At 32.6% G+C, this 22985-nt stretch overlaps 1 protein-coding gene and 1 long non-coding RNA gene across 6 annotated transcripts in view; one reads left to right on the forward strand and one right to left on the reverse strand.

Annotated features, from left to right (window-relative positions):
• Positions 1 to 22985, reverse strand: part of LOC128175527 (patatin-like phospholipase domain-containing protein 7) — a 55568-nt gene that overhangs the window by 5656 nt on the left and 26927 nt on the right. For all 5 annotated transcript variants that reach the window (XM_052841223.1, XM_052841221.1, XM_052841225.1 and 2 more), the window contains 14 exons: positions 8680 to 8802; positions 8499 to 8562; positions 8234 to 8402; positions 7728 to 7910; positions 7512 to 7630; positions 7260 to 7416; positions 6825 to 6888; positions 6492 to 6614; positions 6068 to 6184; positions 5660 to 5808; positions 5252 to 5404; positions 4936 to 5058; positions 4633 to 4762; positions 4164 to 4261 (listed from right to left, as the gene is read on the reverse strand). In XM_052841223.1, coding sequence (XP_052697183.1) covers positions 4164 to 4261; positions 4633 to 4762; positions 4936 to 5058; positions 5252 to 5404; positions 5660 to 5808; positions 6068 to 6184; positions 6492 to 6614; positions 6825 to 6888; positions 7260 to 7416; positions 7512 to 7630; positions 7728 to 7910; positions 8234 to 8402; positions 8499 to 8562; positions 8680 to 8802 — 1772 coding nt within the window. The remainder of the gene's footprint in view (positions 1 to 4163; positions 4262 to 4632; positions 4763 to 4935; positions 5059 to 5251; positions 5405 to 5659; positions 5809 to 6067; positions 6185 to 6491; positions 6615 to 6824; positions 6889 to 7259; positions 7417 to 7511; positions 7631 to 7727; positions 7911 to 8233; positions 8403 to 8498; positions 8563 to 8679; positions 8803 to 22985) is intronic.
• LOC128175528 (uncharacterized) overlaps positions 9178 to 22985 on the forward strand; it is an 18762-nt gene continuing 4954 nt past the window's right edge. Inside the window, exon 1 of the long non-coding RNA XR_008242695.1 lies at positions 9178 to 9317. This is a non-coding gene — a long non-coding RNA (uncharacterized LOC128175528). The remainder of the gene's footprint in view (positions 9318 to 22985) is intronic.

Genomic DNA, 22985 nt, shown 5'->3' on the forward strand with positions numbered 1-22985 from the left:
ATATGTTAAACTTCGACCCTCCATTGTGGCCCCACCCTATCCCCAGGGGTCATGATTTTCACATCTTTGAATCTACACTACCTGAGGATGCTTCCACACAAGTTTCAGCTTTCCTGGCCGATTAGTTTCTGAGAAGAGGATTTCTAAAGATTTACTCTATATATTAATTTGTTAAACTTCGACCCCCCATTGTGGCCCCATTCTCAGGTGAGCTAAAAAGGTTAAGTTTACAATTCAATAAGTTGGTTTCTGGAAGAACAGATTTTGAAAATTTTCGTAATAAATATTGACAATTATTTTACTTTTTAAAGCGCTAAGCATAGCTCAGCCCTTTATTGTCGTTAGACTTCAACTTCCGGTGCATCGAATAACCGCCCCCTCTAAGCAAAAGTATACATCATTTAAACTGGTTAGGGAACCAGTTTCAGAGGTTTATGCACATAACTGCACGGGCTATTGTGAATCTAATTTACGGGTTATTGTGAAATTAATGTACGGGGCTTACATACATCATTGCAGGGACTGTCATGCAGTGATGAGGAAATATAGTGCGTATACAGAAGCTGAAATGCTATATACATATATCTGTTATATACATACAGAAGCTGGGTTAGCGCTTTTCAGTACTATCAGTACTTTGATTTAATCTTTAGCTTTTAAGATCTGTGTACAAACATAGAATTGCTAGCAATTCTCTGTATCTTGCTTATAATTCGAAGCAAACACTCAAAAATGGTTAGTAAATAGAAATTGTTAACAATTAAACACAAGAAACATGCACTACATGTATAACAAATAAAGAACACAATTTATTTTTTCGAAATGAATCATATATATACATGTATATACCTACATATTTCCGTAAGCGATATCAAACTCTATTTAAACTGAATAAACTAGAGAAAATGCCGAGCATCTTCACAAAAACCTATTGCATTAATCTACCATTACGCAAAAAATAATGCCGAATTACCGATAGAATGAATTGTATTTCAGTACTCCTACATCAGATTTTGCTTAATTTGCGCAGGTAAACAGTTAACGTAACTGTTTGATTTACCGAAGTCTCTGTTTGATTTGATACGTAAAAATCACGAAATACAGACGACAGTTTCCAGGTTACAAAGCATAAATAATGAAAACGAAACGAAAATCAGAACAAGCTAACATCAACGTCATGTGTGAAAACTGTCAACGCATTGAAATATTTAGCCTCAATTTACTTCACAAAATCGGCACCAATATATTTTTCATGTTTCAAAAATTTCCCTTCATACGCGAACTGTTGCACAACAAGCAAATTCATCATAGTCAGATCGACCCTTTTTCGTATAATGTCATGGCTGCTTTAAACAAAGAACCTCGTTTTAGAAGTATGGAATACGAGTCTTGGTAAAATGGGTAAGCAAAACCGGGCCGTGGCAAAATAAAAGCCGGGGCAGATCGGCAATCGTCAATTCCAAATACGCATTATTTTGCAGCAATATTTACAGCAAATACAAATATACTGGTCCATCAAATATCCTGAAATTTTAATGAGATTGGCAGATTAATAACTGCTTATCTTTTGTTTTGCCCAGGCCAAGTCTTGTCTACCCATTTTACCGGATGCCGAATCCGAGGCTATTAAAGTGATTGAAACACGCCTTTCCTTTATTATTATTTTCGTAATAACTCAGATTTGAAACAGTATTAGACCTTAATTTTTGCAATTTATATTTTCCTTCCCATAAGGATAATTTATGCTAAACTACGTTGAATTGGAATCAGTAGTTCTTTAGAAGAAGATATTTAAAAATGCACCCCCTTTTTCTACAGTTTCAAGGTTTTCTCCGCTTCATACTTGCCAACCTCCAACATGTGAAAATCTGGTCATGACCAGATTTGGGAAGTAAAAAATCTGGTCATAGCGCGTAACGATATTCACGGCATATTTAACATGCATTTCATAGGTACCGGTATATACAATAGATACAATAGAAATATGTGTTAAAACTTATGTGTAATACTTTATTGCAAAGAAGCATTTTAAGTGACAGTTGCTGATTTTGAATTTTGTAAAGTAATCTGACACAGAAAATGGTAGGTTGTGTTCAGCTGAAAAAAAATGCAAAAAGAGTTTCTGCTACAATAACCTTGCTTTTGAACTCTTTAAGTTGTAAGTGACTTGGAAGACTTTTGTGTATTAAAAAGCATTCTATACATGACTTAGCGTTTTTGAATGTTTCGCCATATCATTTTGGGCACAAAATCCAATATTCAAATGTGCGTTACATAGAATGCAAAAGCCTCGTTTTGTACTCGATTACTTTGTTTTACTTATGGGAATTTATTTTCCAAGATATGTTGATAGGTACAATAATATCGTTTTCTTTTTGTTGGTTTTGATTCCGCTTCTTATTGGAAGCCATCACACTTAATGATTTAAACCTTCGCTTAGTCAAAACAACTCACGATAATAATTACACTTAATGTGTCTGTTATACTTATAGCCATCGGCATTGTTTACGCATTACGTAAATCCAAGCTAAGCTTGGATTCATAACTGGAAGTCAATCGCGCAACGTAATTTACGAACCAAATCCGGAAATCGGGAGATTTTCGGGTTGTTCGACAAAAATCGGGTGAAAAGCATGACCCGCCGGGTCCTAAAAAATAATCGGGTGAAGGGTTGAAAAATCGGGTGTGACCCGACGAAATCGGGTCAGTTGGCAAGTATGCTCCGCTTTGAAAACAGATCGGACTTTTATTTCTGCAATTTATATTCGCCCTCCCATAAGGATGCTTTGTGCCAAATTTGGTTGAAATTGGATAAGCGATTTTAGAGAAGAAGTTCAAAATGTAAAAAGTTTACAGACGGACGGACGGACAGACGGACGACGGACAAAAAGTGATCAGAATAGCTCACTTGAGCTTTCAGCTCAGGTGAGCTAAAAACTAAATTTAGGACTCCTATAGCTAAAACTTTTACAGATTTCAGGTTCAAAGGACATGCAGATTCTTTTTACATAAATATTGTCCACAAAATTTCAGAAAAGAGAAAATATTTTACATACATCCATATATAGCAACGTTCGTACACATAACTTTGTAACAGTTAAAGTGACAATTTTCCTAGTGATTAGACCACCTACCTAATAAACTTGCTGAAGCATGCATCTTTCTTTAAAAAATGGACGTTTGAGAATATGAAAGAGCTCGAGATTAAACATATTTTTATCATGAAACCAAAACTATTAATGGGTTCTCTTGTATACATGAAGAGGTCTGTTCAGTTGATTTTATTAAAAATTATTAACCAGAAAAGCTAGCTTTTACAGTCTTACAGTCTTACATATGTATTCTAAATCAGATGATGCAGAGCATAATACTTTAAATATCTAAAATCACGGAGGGAAAGGGGGCATCAAATTTGTTAGCAAGTGCATTTCCATATTAATTTACTTGGTCGGAATATAAGTTAGACCTAATGTATATATCTCAAATCTTGAAAACGGTTGCAATTTGTAAGCTCTGGGCAATTATTTTGCTTATCAAGATCTTCACAACTAAAAAAATGAATTCCCCGACTGTGCTCTTCTCTATTTTTCGGGCAAAATAGTTACATGTAATAATAATATATTATTGATATATTATATCATTATATATTAATTTAATAACTAATCAATTGTTAAAAAATTATTGCTGAAGCCGCTCTCTCTCTCTCTCTCTCTCTCTCATGTGTTTCAAGTTTGAGACTTCACCGCCTGTTTTTATTTACAGTTTGAACGTTTACATAGACTGAAAAAGAACGCTCCAATTCTTGCCGATTATCTGGATAATTATAATGTGTTGCATTCAATGTGCACTTCCTTTTTTGATTCCTGGAGAATAAATATGAATGACTACTTCTGTCTAGTATTAACGGCATATATATAAATAATAACTTCATTATCACCCCCAGCATTTGGTTTTAGAGTGTAATGCGGGAAACTTGAGATATATCTGTTATGACGTCATAAACGAATGTGCACAAAACGGCCAAACAAGTTGTCTAAATTGCGAACAGAATTTGATGACGAAAGCAAACCCGCGACCCACCTTAAGAGAAGCAATCATGAAAAGAACTACCAATATTTACAGTTAGATGATCCAATAGTATATAACTGGAAGATGGGCCTTACCTGTGGGGGAGGCTCAATCGGTTTGTAATCTTCCATGTTTTCATCAACTTCTTCCTCCTCTTCATCCTCTTCCAACAAGACTTCATCAGAAAAAGAATCTGAAATTTTTTTAGTAACATTATTCCTCAATGATACTGGGTGCCATGTGTTCTAGATGGATACTCTCAAAATTCAATACTGCATACAGGGAAAATCACTCCAAGGGGGATCATAAATCCATGAAACTTAGACATCATGAAAAATATTTCCACAGTCAGCTAGATGCAGGTCATAACTTGCCTTTTCATGCCATACATATTCAAACAAGAAGCATGTAAATCACGAACTCTTGTACTATATCATAGATTATTTACATTTATTTAGAGCTCATCAAATTTGTAAAACCAATTTCCAGTTCCTGAACATTAGTAAAGACATATTTTGGTGTTTTTTAAGCCATAGTATCAGTACTATACAAAGATCCCCTCACCATCTGAGTCCTCTTCAAAGATGTCATCATTTTCAGAGTAGAAAGTGGGCTTCTTTCCATGCTTGGGTTTTTCAATCTGGGACACTAGCTCTGCCAGATCTGTAAACTTGGCCATGGCAGGCATGTGGGTCTGTAAAATCACAAGAAGTTATTCATTTTTTTTTTATTTCTTTTGAAGATTTTCAGTTTTCTAAAAATGTACATGAATGTTAATAATTGTATAAGAAATCATTCAATTTCCCAGAAAGTCAAAACTTTCAGCAAGTAAAAACCTGTTTTCTCAGGCGTGACTCATGTACTTACCTGAACCTTGTGAATGTTGCACTTGGAGAAGTGATCGGAGTGCTTGTCTTTGAACAGTTCATCAATCAGGCCCCCCTTGATCCAGCCGTTCAGTAAGGTCTTCCCGTGGTTGTATCCAACCTCCTGTAACACAGTGATGTCAACAATGGTTGATGCAGGATTTTCAGGTGTTCAGAACATTCGACATATGACCTAAAGATCTACATATCTTTTTTCAAAGCTGTCCTAAGTTATTTAATTGTGCAAAAATTCTTAATGAAATTTCATTAAGGTTGAATAAAGTGCCAACATTCTTTCTGAAATTCTATCAACTTACAGAGATTTCATCATAGCTGCCAAATTGAAGGGTGCCGTATTTATCGATGGGAGGTCTGATGTATTCACAGAAGTCACTGTTCTTCACCATTTCTAGCTGTCTCACACCCGACACATAGGCCAGTCTGGTTTGTATCTCTGCCATGTCCGGTACCTTGGAAATTAAATCAACAACTTTTACTTTACATGCACAAAACATTTCCTTAACATTTAAAAGGATAAGGGTCCATAAAGGTCATTTTTTTCACACCAACGACATTTATGTACAGAAATAAAGTTATCTTACTGAAAAACTATCAAATATAAATTGAAAGTTTATGATATGCATAAAATGAATGAAGTGGAGACTAAGTGCAATACAATTATCATGCAGGTATGTATAAGTATATAGATATAAACATGTATTTACCTTGACCTGAGCTGCCCAGGGGTTCCACCTCTTCCACAGTAGCCACCACCCAGATAAGTGGTCCCCATAGTTGGTCAGATCCGTCTCATCAATGCTCCCAACATCCATAGCAAAGATGTTTCGGGCTCCTTTAGCCTTCATCACATCAGCTTTAATAAGAACATACAATTGGTGACTACATTGTATGTGAAATTATTTTGTAAACCAGATTTAAAGCAAGAATATTTTTTATATTTCTAGTAATTTACATGCATAAATTGTTAATTGTATACATGTTTTGGAGATAATATTCACTTAATTTGAATGAAATTTATTTCGTTATACAGGTTAATAACTTATCAATACAATAGTTATGCATATAATCCAATACAAATCAATGCTGCATGAACAGCTGTATTGGTGTGTTACCGGGGAGATTGTTGATGTAGCCTCCATCCAGCAACAGGTGTCCGTTAACTGGGTCACACATTGGGGGCAGGTAACCAGACAAGGACATGCTGGCCCTCACATAACGCCACAGACTGCCTGCAATACAAATACAGCTACTATGGTAAACTACAATGACTGGAATTTGTGAAAATATAAACCATGCATCACAATACTAAATTTGAGGCAGGAGTTTGCTGTAAAGAAACCTTAATAATTTATTGATAAATATTTAGCTTGATTTAATATCATCGTTCATTTAAAAAGAAATTTGATTTTGGGAAATCATACATATGCAGACAATCACAAGTCAACATCTAATTTTTTTTTTTTTAATCCAGATGATAAACTTTATACCAAAATTGTTTTCCATAAGATATAAGACTTATTGCTGCAGAAACTTTACCATGTGTATGAGCTTTCATTGAGGAGTCAGAAATATCTGTTGTAATGCAGAAGTATGGAATCCAGAGGTCCTCAATTTGTCTGTGCTCAAACACAAACTCTATGCCATCATTAAAAGCCTTTCCTGTAAAGCAATCAATAACCAGATTCAAAGATGACTTTATGCCACAAATGTTGAGATGCATTAACAGTTTTCCCATTACACAGATTTCTTTTATCTATTGTTGGCTTTTGTGCAATATATACTTGCTTGTTATGTGCGTACTTATAAATGAGAATAACATCTTATGTTTTTGCCTCAAAATAAATAAGATGTTATATTTTCGTGATCTACCTGTGAACATTGAAGTCACTGGGTATGTTATATCTAAAATCTTCTTCCACAAAGATGTCATGCCCTGAAATGGAAAACAACAATTAATATTCTGTGCAGAAAATAAACAACTCTAGGAAACAAGAGAAAATGAATCCATACAAATACTCTTACTGGTATTTGATGCATGTAGTAACCATGCTGACTTTGTACTTAAAATGTTCCATTTATTTAATGTTTCTTATTTTTTAAAAACAAATCTGACACCTGATCAAAATTATGATTTTTAGATAAAATCTAAAAGAACCATGTATACATGTACGTAAAAGACCTAAGCATGTCATACAGAAGCCCAAAACTTTATGTTCTTTCATTTTTCAAACACAAAAGAGAGAGAGATTATAAAATGCCCTCCTGGCTTTTATTCAAGGGGAATACATATGAAGTTTCACTTACAATAGACCACTCCCTTGCTCTCTGGCCGAAAGTGCTCATGTTGACACTGTCCGCATACAAGGCCCCTATGAATGCCCCAATGCTGGTTCCACCGACCATATCTACAGGAATCTCAGCTTCCACTAAAGCTTTCAGCATACCAACATGTGATAGGCCCCTGAATAACAAAAATGTAGACTACATGTGCAAGTACATGTACATGAAGAATTGATCTAAAGAGTATGGGTGTCAATCAAGTCTCAATTTGCATACCTAGCTCCTCCTCCCCCAAGTACAACTCCAATAGAAGTGCCTGTCAAGAAGCGAGCCAATCGTGAGAAATCCGACATCCTGTCTGCTTTTGTTTCCATGTGCTTCTTATACAACTCAATCTATTATTTAAAATCTCAAATTATCAGTAAGTTTTTAATAAATGTGACCATATTACTAGAAGTAAAAATAGAATTGTTAGGGGTTTATCCTGCTTACAATTTTGGCCTCTGTCCTTTTTGTTAAGACTCGTTTCGGACACTTGATGTGATGGTGAGATGACAGCCATCCCCTGGCATTCAGCCACTCCACAGTCCCTTTAGGGGTGTCGGCATCCTCTCGATGAAGTAATATCAATTCTTTCTGTGCCCTGACAGACATGGTTTCCATTTGCTTCTCAATCTAGGTATAATTGATAACAATATGAATATCATAGATCTCAACAGTGTCTGTAATTCAAGATTGTTATTTTCAGCACTTCCCCTCATCACAAATCCAATCAAAATCACACATAACAGCCCTTAATTTCACTAATGCATACCTATACATGAACTAGAAAGAAAATTACAGTAACTGTACATATCTGAGAACACTTTTCAAGGTCAATAATTTATCAAATAACTTCATTTATTTTATATGAAAAATGTAATTAATAGTTACAAAATAATCAATGAATGTCTACATCCCTGATAAATTTTCTATCTACTAATTATCCCTGAATGTACCTCACTGACAGCTGGGTCCCCCTCAAAGAGCCCCACCACCAGGATACAGTCTGCCTGTCGGATACAGTTCTTGGTCCACTTGGTCAGGGTGTAGTCGCACTGATACAGGGTCATCCTGTTGGCGTCCTCCTGCTGACCCAGCCAGTTCAGCAGCCGAAACTCATTCACACTGCAATCAACCATCGCATGGAATTACATCAATATATTAAGTTGAAACTGGAAACATGAAATAGGTTTTAAATTAGAGTGTGTGGACTAGTTTTACCTGTCCAGGGCAGCTGACCCCAGGTTTTCTTTAACTATGTCACTGGTAAGTCTCATGGTGGAGCCTAGGGAGATAAAACACATGACCATACCGTCACTATAAATAATGAAACATTTTAACAGATGAGGGGTACTGTAAGAGTTTTGAAAAAAAAATGATTTTTCCCCATTTTGTAGTTTACCTATGACTTGTAGAGCATGCTGTAACTCTAGCGTAAAACTTGTTATCTGGACATCTCTGCTGATTGGAAGGACCGCCACGGTAGCTAAGTTACCAACGGAGGTTTGGTCTTTAACAACAGGATCTACATTGTAGAAGCAAATACATGTACAAGGAATGCATAATAAAATGCAGTCATTTTAATAAACAGACTTCATTGTAACAAACATAAGTTTACAATTCCTCTTTCACCAATGTAGATGTCCTTCTAAAACATTTATGGATTTTTTTGGTTCATTTCAAGAAGAGTGTGTGTGTGTGTGTGTGTGTGTGTGTGTGTGTGTGTGTGTGTGTGTGTTTGTAAGCACCTGAATACCACTACACTAGTATGAATACACACGTTTTATCCCACTACATTTTTTCTTCCCACTACATGCACCCGTGAAGTGGGAAGTAAAATCATTCGGAAACGTTATTTCTCATCGTACTTGATTCAAAAAATATAAAATCGGACTATGTTTGGGTTTCCGGTGTGTATGTGAATTTTTTAACACGCATCGTGGAGTCCATAAGAGTACTTTACACACTTTCCTCCATTGGATATAAATAGCGCATGCGCAATCGGAACTTCCTATTCGAAGATGGAACTAATTGTTTACAGTAAGTATCATTTTTTTCTTCGATATCTAGGGAATTATATCATTCTATTCTAATAGATAAATCTGGTAAACGACTATAACAAGGTCAGGCATTGTCTTTCCTGTTAAGTTTTTCACTGATAAGAGAACACGAGATCTAATTTTGACATCATGCGATTGCCATATTCATAATCAAAGAAGGGATCGTAACTTATTTAGAATTAAAATGTGTCTATTTTATTTCAAGATTTATTTAATTATGGAACAGATTATTACTTATATTTTAAGGGATATATCAGTACCTTCTTAGTGGCCGAAATTCGGCCCCATTCCTAATAAAAAATAGGTGATATTACTCTCAATTTAGCGGTATTTTTTCCCAACTGGTTAACACTGAGCCTATATTTAATTCTTTTAAATAAGTAATATGTATTAAAAGCAAAATATGTGATCTTTTAACCTCAATTAGCAAAGCTTTTATCACAATACCTGTTTAAAAACATTCTGTAAACAATGCCAACTTTTAATCCTAATTTCCTCTATCTTTCTAAAAAATCATAATGCTGTGTTCTGTGGAATCGTTATGCTGTTTCCACATACATGTACTTGATTGAAATTTGAGTAAAATAAAATGAAATAAGCATCATGAGTTATTTTGGATATAAATTTGATTTCAATTAGTGATATGTATTCTTTCATCAAAGGGCAGTACATATACATCAACGATTTTTTTCTAGTTATTAGAATCAGATTTCTGGTAAAATACCTTTTCAATTGTACAATTTCATTAAAAATACGGATGAATTACGTTACATATATTAATACAAACATATTAGGGAAAGTTACTTTTAAAAAGTGATTTAGTAGGAAATACTGATTTTTATCATTAAAATGAAAAGTATGAGTTTTCTCATGGGGTTAAATTTCAAAATAAATGATATTTTACTTAAGCTAATGGTGATTATTTCTTTATATTAGTATGATCTAAGATAATTTTGGGTACAGATAATGATCCAAAAAGATTTAGAGAGTTCCCTAAGTGATTAAGTGTACAGATTGATTTTAGAACGTTTAAATGAAAAGTACAGGTTTCCTCATTGGGGTCTAAGTTCAATAGAAAAGGATTTTTACTTAAACTATTGATGATTATTTCTTAACATTAGTGTAGTTTAGGATAAATTAGGGTAAAAATATTGATTAAAACAGATTTAGATGGTTTCCTAATTGAATAAGTATACTGAATTCATAACGTTTGAATTAAAATTATGGGTTTCTTCATGGGAGTCTAAGTTCAATAGAAAAGGATTTTTACTTCAACTAATGGAGATTATTTCTTAGTATTAGTGTAATTTAAGATAAATTAGGATACAGATATTGATTAAAAAAATTTAGGGGGGGGGGGGTTCCTAAATAAATACTATACTGATTTTAGAACGTTAAAATGAAAATTAAGGGTTTCCTTATGGAAGTCTAAGTTCAATAGGAAAAGATTTTTACTTAAACTAATGAGGATTAATTCATAGTATTTGTGTAATTTAAGATAAATTAGGGTACAAATATTGATTGAAAAAGATTTAGGGGGTGTACTAAGTGATCAAGTATACTGATTTTATAACGTGAAAATGAAAAATATGGGTTTCCTATTGGGAGTCTACATTTAACAGGAAAGGATTTAACTTACACTAATGGTGATTATTTCTTAGTATTAGTGTAATTTAGGATAAATTAGGGTACAAATATTGATTGAAAAAGATTTAAGGGGTTTCCTTAGTGATTTAGTATACTGATTTAAGAGCGTTAGAATAAAAATATAAGTTTCCTCATTGGGGTCTAAGTTAAATAGGAAAGGATTTTTACTTAAACTAATGATGATTATTTCTTAACATTAGTGTAGTTTAGGATAAATTAGGGTACAAATATTGATTGAAAAAGATTTAGACGGTTTCCTAAGTGAATAAGTATACTGAATTCATAACGTTAAAATGAAAATTAAGGGTTTCCTTATGGAAGTCTAAGTTTAATAGGAAAAGAATTTTACTTAAACTAATGAGGATTAATTCATAGTATGTGTGTAATTTAAGATAAATTAGGGTACAAATATTGATTGAAAAAGATTTAAGGGGTTTCCTTAGTGATTTAGTATACTGATTTAAGAGCGTTAAAATGAAAAATATAAGTTTCCTCATTGGGGTCTAAGTTCAATAGGAAAGGATTTTTACCTAAACTAATGATGATTATTTCTTAACATTAGTGTAGTTTAGGATAAATTAAGGTACAAATATTGATAAAAACAGATTTAGATGGTTTCCTAAGTGAATAAGTATACTGAATTCATAACGTTTAAATTAAAGTTATGGGTTTCTTCATGGGAGTCTAAGTTTAATAGGAAAGAATTTTTACTCCAACTAATGGAGATTATTTCTTAGCATTAGTGTAATTTAAGATAAATTAGGATACAGATATTGATTAAAAAAATTTAGGGGGGGGGGGTTCCTAAATAAATACTATACTGATTTTAGAACGTTAAAATGAAAATTAAGGGTTTCCTTATGGAAGTCTAAGTTCAATAGGAAAAGATTTTTACTTAAACTAATGAGGATTAATTCATAGTATTTGTGTAATTTAAGATAAATTAGGGTACAAATATTGATTGAAAAAGATTTAGGGGGTGTACTAAGTGATCAAGTATACTGATTTTATAACGTTAAAATGAAAAATATGGGTTTCCTATTGGGAGTCTACATTTAACAGGAAAGGATTTAACTTACACTAATGGTGATTATTTCTTAGTATTAGTGTAATTTAGGATAAATTAGGGTACAAATATTGATTGAAAAAGATTTAAGGGGTTTCCTTAGTGATTTAGTATACTGATTTAAGAGCGTTAAAATGAAAAATATAAGTTTCCTCATTGGAGTCTAAGTAAAATAGGAAAGGATTTTTATTAAAACTAATGATGATTATTTCTTAACATTAGTGTAGTTTAGGATAAATTAGGGTACAAATATTGATTTAAAAAGATTTAGACGGTTTCCTAAGTGAATAAGTATACTGAATTCATAACGTTAAAATGAAAATTAAGGGTTTCCTAATGGAAGTCTAAGTTTAATAGGAAAAGATTTTTACTTAAACTAATGAGGATTAATTCATAGTATTAGTGTAATTTAAGATAAATTAGGATACAAATATTGATTGAAAAAGATTTAGGGGGTGTCCTAAGTGATCAAGTATACTGATTTTATAACGTTAAAATGAAAATTATGGGTTTCCTCATGGGATTCTAAATTTAACAGGAAAGGATTTAACTTACACTAATGGTGATAATTTCTTAGTATTGGTGTAATTTAGGATAAATTAGGGTACAAATATTGATTGAAAAAGATTTAAGAGGTTTCCTAAGTAATTTAGTATACTGATTTAAGAGTGTTAAGATGAAAAGTATGAGTTTCCTCATGGGGGTCTAAGTTCAATAGGAAAGGATTTTTACTTCAACTAATAATGAATATTTCCTAGTTTTAGTGTAGTTTAGGATAAATTAGGGTACAAATATTGATTGAAAAAGATTTTAGGGGTTTCCTAAGACCTAAGTGAATAAGTATACTGAATTCATAACGTTTAAATTAAAGTTATGGGTTTCTTCATGGGAGTCTAAGTTTAATAGGAAAGAATTTTTACTCCAACTAATGGAGATTATTTCTTAGCATTAGTGTAATTTAAGATAAATTAGGATACAGATATTGATTAAAAAAATTTAGGGGGGGGGGGGGGTTCCTAAATAAATACTATACTGATTTTAGAACGTTAAAATGAAAATTAAGGGTTTCCTTATGGAAGTCTAAGTTCAATAGGAAAAGATTTTTACTTAAACTAATGAGGATTAATTCATAGTATTTGTGTAATTTAAGATAAATTAGGGTACAAATATTGATTGAAAAAGATTTAGGGGGTGTACTAAGTGATCAAGTATACTGATTTTATAACGTTAAAATGAAAAATATGGGTTTCCTATTGGGAGTCTACATTTAACAGGAAAGGATTTAACTTATACTAATGGTGATTATTTCTTAGTATTAGTGTAATTTAGGATAAATTAGGGTACAAATATTGATTGAAAAAGATTTAAGGGGTTTCCTTAGTGATTTAGTATACTGATTTAAGAGCGTTAAAATGAAAAATATGTTTCCTCATTGGAGTCTAAGTAAAATAGGAAAGGATTTTTATTAAAACTAATGATGATTATTTCTTAACATTAGTGTAGTTTAGGATAAATTAGGGTACAAATATTGATTGAAAAAGATTTAGACGGTTTCCTAAGTGAATAAGTATACTGAATTCATAACGATAAATGAAAATTAAGGGTTTCCTAATGGAAGTCTAAGTTTAATAGGAAAAGATTTTTACTTAAACTAATGAGGATTAATTCATAGTATTAGTGTAATTTAAGATAAATTAGGATACAAATATTGATTGAAAAAGATTTAGGGGGTGTCCTAAGTGATCAAGTATACTGATTTTATAACGTTAAAATGAAAATTATGGGTTTCCTCATGGGATTCTAAATTTAACAAGAAAGGATTTAACTTACACTAATGGTGATAATTTCTTAGTATTGGTGTAATTTAGGATAAATTAGGGTACAAATATTGATTGAAAAAGATTTAAGAGGTTTCCTAAGTAATTTAGTATACTGATTTAAGAGTGTTAAGATGAAAAGTATGAGTTTCCTCATGGGGGTCTAAGTTCAATAGGAAAGGATTTTTACTTCAACTAATAATGAATATTTCCTAGTTTTAGTGTAGTTTAGGATAAATTAGGGTACAAATATTGATTGAAAAAGATTTTAGGGGTTTCCTAAGTGAATAAGTATACTGAATTCATAACGTTTAAATTAAAGTTATGGGTTTCTTCATGGGAGTCTAAGTTTAATAGGAAAGAATTTTTACTCCAACTAATGGAGATTATTTCTTAGCATTAGTGTAATTTAAGATAAATTAGGATACAGATATTGATTAAAAAAATTTAGGGGGGGGGGGGGGTTCCTAAATATATACTATACTGATTTTAGAACGTTAAAATGAAAATTAAGGGTTTCCTTATGGAAGTCTAAGTTCAATAGGAAAAGATTTTTACTTAAACTAATGAGGATTAATTCATAGTATTTGTGTAATTTAAGATAAATTAGGGTACAAATATTGATTGAAAAAGATTTAGGGGGTGTACTAAGTGATCAAGTATACTGATTTTATAACGTTAAAATGAAAAATATGGGTTTCCTATTGGGAGTCTACATTTAACAGGAAAGGATTTAACTTACACTAATGGTGATTATTTCTTAGTATTAGTGTAATTTAGGATAAATTAGGGTACAAATATTGATTGAAAAAGATTTAAGGGGTTTCCTTAGTGATTTAGTATACTGATTTAAGAGCGTTAAAATGAAAAATATAAGTTTCCTCATTGGAGTCTAAGTAAAATAGGAAAGGATTTTTATTAAAACTAATGATGATTATTTCTTAACATTAGTGTAGTTTAGGATAAATTAGGGTACAAATATTGATTTAAAAAGATTTAGACGGTTTCCTAAGTGAATAAGTATACTGAATTCATAACGTTAAAATGAAAATTAAGGGTTTCCTAATGGAAGTCTAAGTTTAATAGGAAAAGATTTTTACTTAAACTAATGAGGATTAATTCATAGTATTAGTGTAATTTAAGATAAATTAGGATACAAATATTGATTGAAAAAGATTTAGGGGGTGTCCTAAGTGATCAAGTATACTGATTTTATAACGTTAAAATGAAAATTATGGGTTTCCTCATGGGATTCTAAATTTAACAGGAAAGGATTTAACTTACACTAATGGTGATAATTTCTTAGTATTGGTGTAATTTAGGATAAATTAGGGTACAAATATTGATTGAAAAAGATTTAAGAGGTTTCCTAAGTAATTTAGTATACTGATTTAAGAGTGTTAAGATGAAAAGTATGAGTTTCCTCATGGGGGTCTAAGTTCAATAGGAAAGGATTTTTACTTCAACTAATAATGAATATTTCCTAGTTTTAGTGTAGTTTAGGATAAATTAGGGTACAAATATTGATTGAAAAAGATTTTAGGGGTTTCCTAAGTGAATAAGTATACAGATTTTAGAACGTTAAAATGAAAAATATGGGTTTCCTCGTGGGAGTCCAAGTTTAATAATAAAGAATTTTTACTTAAACAAATGATAAATATTTCTTAGCATTAGTGTAATTTAGAATAAATTAGGGTAGAAATATTCACTAAAAAAAATTTAAGGGGTTTCCTAAGTAAAAACATTCTGATTTTAGAACGTTAAAATAGAAAGTATGGTTTTTCTCATGGGGGTCTACATTCAATAGGAGGGAACTTTTACTTAAACTTATGGTGAATATTTCTAAGTGTTAATGTAGTTTAGGATATATTAGGGTACAAATATTGATTGAAACAGATTTTAGGGGTTTCCTAAGTGAATAAGTATACTGAATTCATAATGTTGAATTAACAATATGGGTTTCCTCATGAGAGTCAAAGTTCAATAGAAAAGGATTTTTACCTAAACTAATGATGATTATTTCTTAGTATTAGTGTAATTTAGGATAAATTAGGGTACAAATATTGATTGAAAAAGAATGAAGGGTTTCCTTAGTGATTAAGTATACTGATTTTATAACATTAAAATGAAAAGTATGAGTTTCCTCATGGGAGTCCAAGTTCAACAGGAATGGATTTTCACTTAAACCAATGATTATTTGTCCTTAGTGTTAATGTAATAAAGTATAAATTAAGGAATAAATATTGACTTAAAATATTTAGGGGGTTTCTGAAGTGAATATTAAGTATACTGATTTTAGAACGTTAAATGAAAATTATGGGTTTCCTCATGGGACTCTAAATTTAACAGGAAAGGATTTTACCTAAACTAGTTGTGATTATTTTTTAGTATTAGTGTAATTAAAGATAAATTAGGGTACAAAAATTGATTGAAAAAGATTTAAGGGGTTTCCTATGTGATCAAGTATACTGAGTTTAGAACGTTAAAATGAAAAGTGTGGGTTTCTTCATGGGGGTCTAAGTTCAACAGGAAAGGATTTTTACTTAAACTAATGGTTATTATACCCGCACTTTCTAAAGAAAGTTCGGGTATATTGTTGTTACCCTGTTCCGTCCGTCCGTCTGTCCGTCCGTCCGTCCGTCCGTCTGTCCGTCTGTCCGTCCGTCCGTCCGTCTGTCACGTTTTACTTTCTCAAACTGCTCTTACATCTTATAAACCAGCAAACTGAACTCTTGGAGTTTGATTTGGGGTATCATGTTGTTTTGTAAAAAAGTTTCAAAAATTCTCTGTTAGTCCTGGGGGTCAAATAATTGGTAAAAAAATGACGTTTTTTCACAAAAAACCCTCTTCCTCGAACTCCTCCTACATTTTCAAAAGTAGACAAATCATCTTTTGGAATATGTTTTAGGGTATCCTATAGATGCGCAATAAGGTTTCGGAATTTTCAATTTTGTCCTGGGGGTCATTTAATTGCTAAAAAATGACGTTTTTTTACAAAAAAACAGGTTTAAAAAAACGTCATTTTTTTTATGCAGTAGCCAAATGATCTTCTAGAATATGATTGGGGGTGTCATATTGAGGCATGATCAGGTTCCAGAATTTTTTTTTTAATTAAGGGGATCAGTGGGCAACAAAAAATGACGTTTTTTGGCAAAAAAAATATGGTTCCCAGAACTCCTCTTACAACTTTTGGAGTAGCTACATCATCTCTTGGGATATAATTGGGGCTGTCCTATAGATGTGCAATAAGGTTTTAAAAATTTAAATTTCATCCTGGGAGTCAAATAGTAGCAGAAAATTGACGTTTATCACTAAAAAATCAAACATTGATCCAAGAGCTCCTCTTATGATTTAATGGATAGACAATCATATCTTGGGATATGATAGGGACTGTTCTATAGATGTGCAGTAAGGTTTTCAAAATTTAAATTTCATCCAGGGAGTCAAAATGTAGCAGAAAATTGAAGTTTATCACTTAAAAAAAAACATAGATCCTAGAACTCCTTTTATGATTTAATGGATAGACACATCATATCTTGGGATATGAAAGGAACTGTTCCATAGATGTGCATTACGGTTTTGAAAAATTAAATTTAACCCTGAGGCCCATTACCTACCGGTACATACCTTTTGATGCCCTTTAAGGATCAAGAATATATATGGTTAAGGGGTGGGGATCTCAACCGTTTTCGAGATATTCGTGCACTTCCTGTTCAAGGGGGGTCATGACAGCCCCCGGGGCCCATGACCTACATACCATTTGATGCCCCTTGACACAAGGTACAAGAATATATATGGTTTAAGGGTGGGGATCTCAACTGTTTTGAAGATATTAAGGGACTTGCTGTTTGAGGGCGTCAGGACCACCCACAGGGCCCATGACCTACATAACATTTGATGCCCCTTGACATCAGAAACATGAATATATATGGTTTAGGGGTCATGATTATAACAGTTTCTGAGATATATGGTAATTTCAAATTCCTGGGGGAGGGGGATGACCCCAGGGGTCAGATCTAATAAACCCTATATATTGCCAGTAACAGCCAATATATGATTATGAAAACCCTATATTATTATCTTTGTCCGTTTTCAAGTTACCATTTACAATAGCGTCTATGATTCTTTCTACAAGGTTCAATGTTAGACCCCACACCCTTTTGACACCCCCCACCGTCCCCCCCCCCCCCCCCCTCCCCCGAAAAGTGGTTGTCTAACCCAAAATGAGAAAAATCAAACCAGGGTGCACAACTAGATTTGCAGGCCTATCATATCCTAGAGTTTTGTACAATTATGTTCAGCCATCTCTGAGAAACAAGTTCAGAGCGGGAAAGAAGAAAAAGAAGATGAAGAATATATACATGTATTAAGAACCGTATAAAAACAATAAGTCTCCAAACTTCATTCAGGAGACTTAATAATTAATAAAGATTAAATAAAGATAGGATCATCAAACATCAATAATTTAAAGATAATTGACAATTTCTGATTCTAAGGGGGTCAGGATGACCCCTTAGGGTCATGACTTACATGCCATAATGATCTGATGCGCCTGCATGACCTAAGGAGGAATAATATCTTTGGATTAAGGTGGGGATCTCAATGGTTTTTATGATATTTGATAATTTCAGGAAGAGCGCTTGGGATCATGACCTCCATACCATCTTAAATGACTTGAACAAAGAAACAATAATATAATATGTACATGATATATGATTCAATTTAAGAACCCAGATATAGATCAATCATCTGTTTTGTAATACTTCCTATGTATATATACATGTACATGTATTAGTTTGTGTTTTGTTCTATACTATTCATGTTCATGACTGTAGTATGGCTTAGTCTTATTTTAAATTACATTAAAAAATTGTCAAATATATGACTTGGAACCCCCACTCCCAAACAAACTCAAATATAAACTGTTCTCTCTCTCTCCCCCCCCCCCCCCCCCTTCCTTGTCGAATAATCTATTAAAATCAAAATATAATTTGGGTGTCTAAAAACTTTTATAAACTGGTAAAAAATGTTATTCTTAAAAAAAATTACATTACACCTTGCATAATTGACAAATGATCTATTGAGATACGATCAGAGGTCATATTTCTACCTTGGGATCAATAAGTAGTATTCATTGACAAGTTAAAATTACTTAATAACAATAAATGATTCAAATTATAAATGTTTATACTCCACATTCATCCCCCCCCCCCAATCTAACCTGCTTATAAAGATTCAGTCTTCTTAATACATTCTTACATGTGTACAGTAGCAAATTTTAAATCATTTCTTGATTGCTTTTTCTCTCGTGATTCACATTAACATTTTGGAAATTGCTTAATTCAATTTTTAAGATTTATAAACAAAATGTTATATGCATCACTGCCATGTGTATTCACCTATTTGGGGCAATTGTAAAGTCTCCTAAACAAAGCAGTGACATCATTAGGCTAGGAATTACCCACATGGATCAAACACTACTGTATAACATATGAATAAGATAAAATACATTATTATTTCTAGTTCTAAAATGTCAGGGTGTCTCCAAGGGGGCATAATCTTACAATACAATTTTACGCGCAATGACACAAAGAGCAAAAATAAATTAAACGGTTTAGGGATGAGGATCTCAGATCTCAGAAGTTAACAAAATATACAGTGTATCATATCATTTCCTATTTCATAAAGGCGGGGGGGGGGGGGGGGGGGGGGGGGGGGGGGGTTAAAGACAACACCTGGGGGTCATTAATGTACTTTACACCAGTTGATGCATCATAATGACTTTAGAAGATATTTTGTATTTTCCTGTTTCGTGGGGTCAGAACAGTCCCATAAGGTCATGACCTACATTGTATTTGATGCATTATAATACATTAAGAAAGAAATACTCCTTCCTTCCTATTATTACTCATATAAAAAATATAAGTGTCTACACTTACTTACATATGAAATACACAAATTTAATAAGAAATTGTTTATACAGGGTAAATATGGGGTCAACTCAACAGTGCATGCAGTCTGACAAATGAAAAAAATAACTTTTGCAACTAAAATGACAGAAACTTTACAAATGCGATAGGATAGGTAACGATGATAAGCTTATTTAAATATTAAAAGATGATGATACAGTATGCTGTCAAAGGGAGATTACATTTAGAAAGTGAAGGTAGAACTTATATACATGTGTATGTATGCTGGCAGGAATCCCATGCTGGCATCTTATTATATTGTGCTACTGCTACTACATGTATTATGCTTACCTAAATTGGTCAACATCATAATGATAATCCAATTAAAACACAATAATGAATTCCTTTAGCTGATCTTAACTACCGTAATCCTTTTCTGCATACGGAAAACACAGACATGTATGTATGGGTGTTGCTAAAACGCGGAACGGAAAACGGAACGGAATGGAAAATATCATCACGTTTATCCCTTAAAAAAGGGTATAGACTGGCCAGAAACGATTTACTTTGTATCTTTTATTTATATCTAATGAATGATTATCAACATGTTGCTATCTTATTAATATTCATATGAATGTCTATCAATTATAGCATTGTATTCATTCGGCTTTAGTTGAGTACGAAACGGAAAAATCAAATGTATACGAATTGTGAAACATTAACATGATTAAACGAGCAAATTAGCTATAACTTTTTACTTATTTCTCTTATATGGTATTGCTGGCATATTAGCGTAACGTACGCAGTTAGTGAAAGCGTTTTATGCGTGTTTTGAGTATTTTTATATTATTTTCAAATATGATGTACATGTATATACTTACATCAAAATTGAATTTTCGGTGTTCTAGACGATCTTTTATCATACAGACGATACAGTATCATTGAGATGGAAGAAAAAAACTGTAGGACTGACGACATTAAAAAATTAAAATACAGTGAACATTAAAATACCCGGTAATTTGTGAAACTAGTAATTTGTGAAACTAGTATTTTTAGCAATGCAATTTTGTTTACGTTTGCATTACAAAGCATGCAGTTGTTTATTCCAGCAGCTATATACATATGATCCGAATAGAGAGCTCTAGACGTTGCCTGGTTTGATTTTCCGATTATATATTGGGACTATAGTCTGTCGATCCCAAAATATTCATGCAGCACATTTGGACGATTTATAATGGAAAATGTTGACATCTTTTCTCCATTTGGAAGTCACTCAGAAGACCTTGCACAATTTTTCAACACCATCATCCGGGTCTGTTAAAATGCAAAACCCCGTAGACTTCTTTATTTTTAGCCGTGTATTTATACCAGCTGATAAGCTAGAGAGGACGTTTTAAAGAAAGAATAATGAGAATGTTTAATGCTTCTAAAAGAGAATCGCTTGAACCCTGAGGTATATATAAATATACAGCAAAAAGTGAATCGAGGATATTTTGGGACAGAATATAGTGGTCAATGCATGTACTGTTAATTTTGAGGAAATAAATATTCTTGAATAAATAATCTAATATTGCTAATCTTTCAAAAAAAATTAAAAAGGTACATAAAGTATATCGTTTTAGCATACTTAACAAATCTATGAGGTAAATAACATTAGATAAGATTTTCCGTTTTCCTTCCGTTCCGTTTTCCGTTCCGCGTTTTAGCAACACCCATGTATGTATACACGTGAACCCATCTAATCGAAGAGCTGGGTAAAACTAGTACCCGCTAATGAGACATGCAAACCTGTGTTGTGTACGTAACTTCAGACAAAGATCAGTCATTTGTAACATGCATGTATTTTTATGACCTATTCTTCAAATCCACTTGCACTATTTTATTAGGTAAATAACAGCTTTAAGGTGGTGCAGGACACCTGCATATTGTGATGTACATGTATACTTCCTATTGAGATAAACAATAAAGTATGTTGACTATTGATTAAATATTTACCCCCCAAATAATGTTACCTAACATTGAAGCGCAATGGGTTAGAGCGTTTACATGTCTGTAAGAGCATTGGGGTCCAAGGTGTATTTTTGGTAATTTACGAATTTTCATGGGGAGGGGGGGGGGGGGGGTCTGGACCCCTCACTCCCACCCCTTCTCTAAATCTGTGCACACGATGATGTTCATGTAGGCACACAGAAGCAAATCTAAAACCGGCAACCGCCACGGGGAGGGGGCATAATTTAATTTTTAATTTTGTTTGTAATAATTATATAGACCATTATACTTCCTATGACATAAAATGTTAAGATTGTTGATTAACTGAAAATTCACTGCAAACAGTTCTACCCCAAATTGCACATAAAGTGCTGCTCATGTCACGATGTGTATTATCATATGGGCAGGGATCTCATCCTTCAGTTATGAAAATTATAATTTTTAAATGTATTACCGGAGTTTGCATGTAGCCTTCATTTTTAATTAAACTGGTATAAAACAGTGTTATTTAGGGGCAAACACATGGTGCGGGTATTACTGTCTAATGACAGCATCTAGTTTTTTCTTAGTATTAGTGTAATTTAGGATAAATTAGGGTACAAATATTGATTGAAAATGATTTAAGGGGTTTCCTTAGTGATTTAGTTTACTGATTTTATAACCTTAAAATGAAAAGAATGATTTTCCTCATGGGTGAGTAAGTTTAATAGGAAATGATTTTTACTTAAACTAATGGTAATTATTACATAGTATTTGTGTAATTTAGGATAAATAAGGGTACACATATTGATTTAAATAAATTTAGGGAGTTTCCTAAGTGATCAAGTATTCTGAATTTATAGCGTATAAATTTACTCATGGGGGTCTAAGTTCTAGTAGGAAAGAATTTTTACTTAAACTTATGGTGAATATTTCTTAGTGTTAATGTAATTTAAGATAAATCAGGGTAGGAGTAAAAATCCAAGAATATTTATGAGGTTTTTGGAGTGAATAAGTAAACTGAATTTTTAACGTTGAAATGAAAAGCATGGGTTTCCTCATGGAGGTCTATTTAGTTCAATAAGAAAGGATTTTTATTTAAACTATAATGGTGATATAGGTTTTTTTTTTAAATAATCAATTACATGTACATAATATCTACTGATTTTTTCAAGTTAAAAGCAAAAGATATTGGTTTCCTCATGGGGGTCCAATACTATACAAAAGGATTATTTTATATA

This window comes from Crassostrea angulata, chromosome 3, assembly GCF_025612915.1.
Source record: "Crassostrea angulata isolate pt1a10 chromosome 3, ASM2561291v2, whole genome shotgun sequence".
Taxonomy (NCBI): domain Eukaryota; kingdom Metazoa; phylum Mollusca; class Bivalvia; order Ostreida; family Ostreidae; genus Magallana; species Magallana angulata.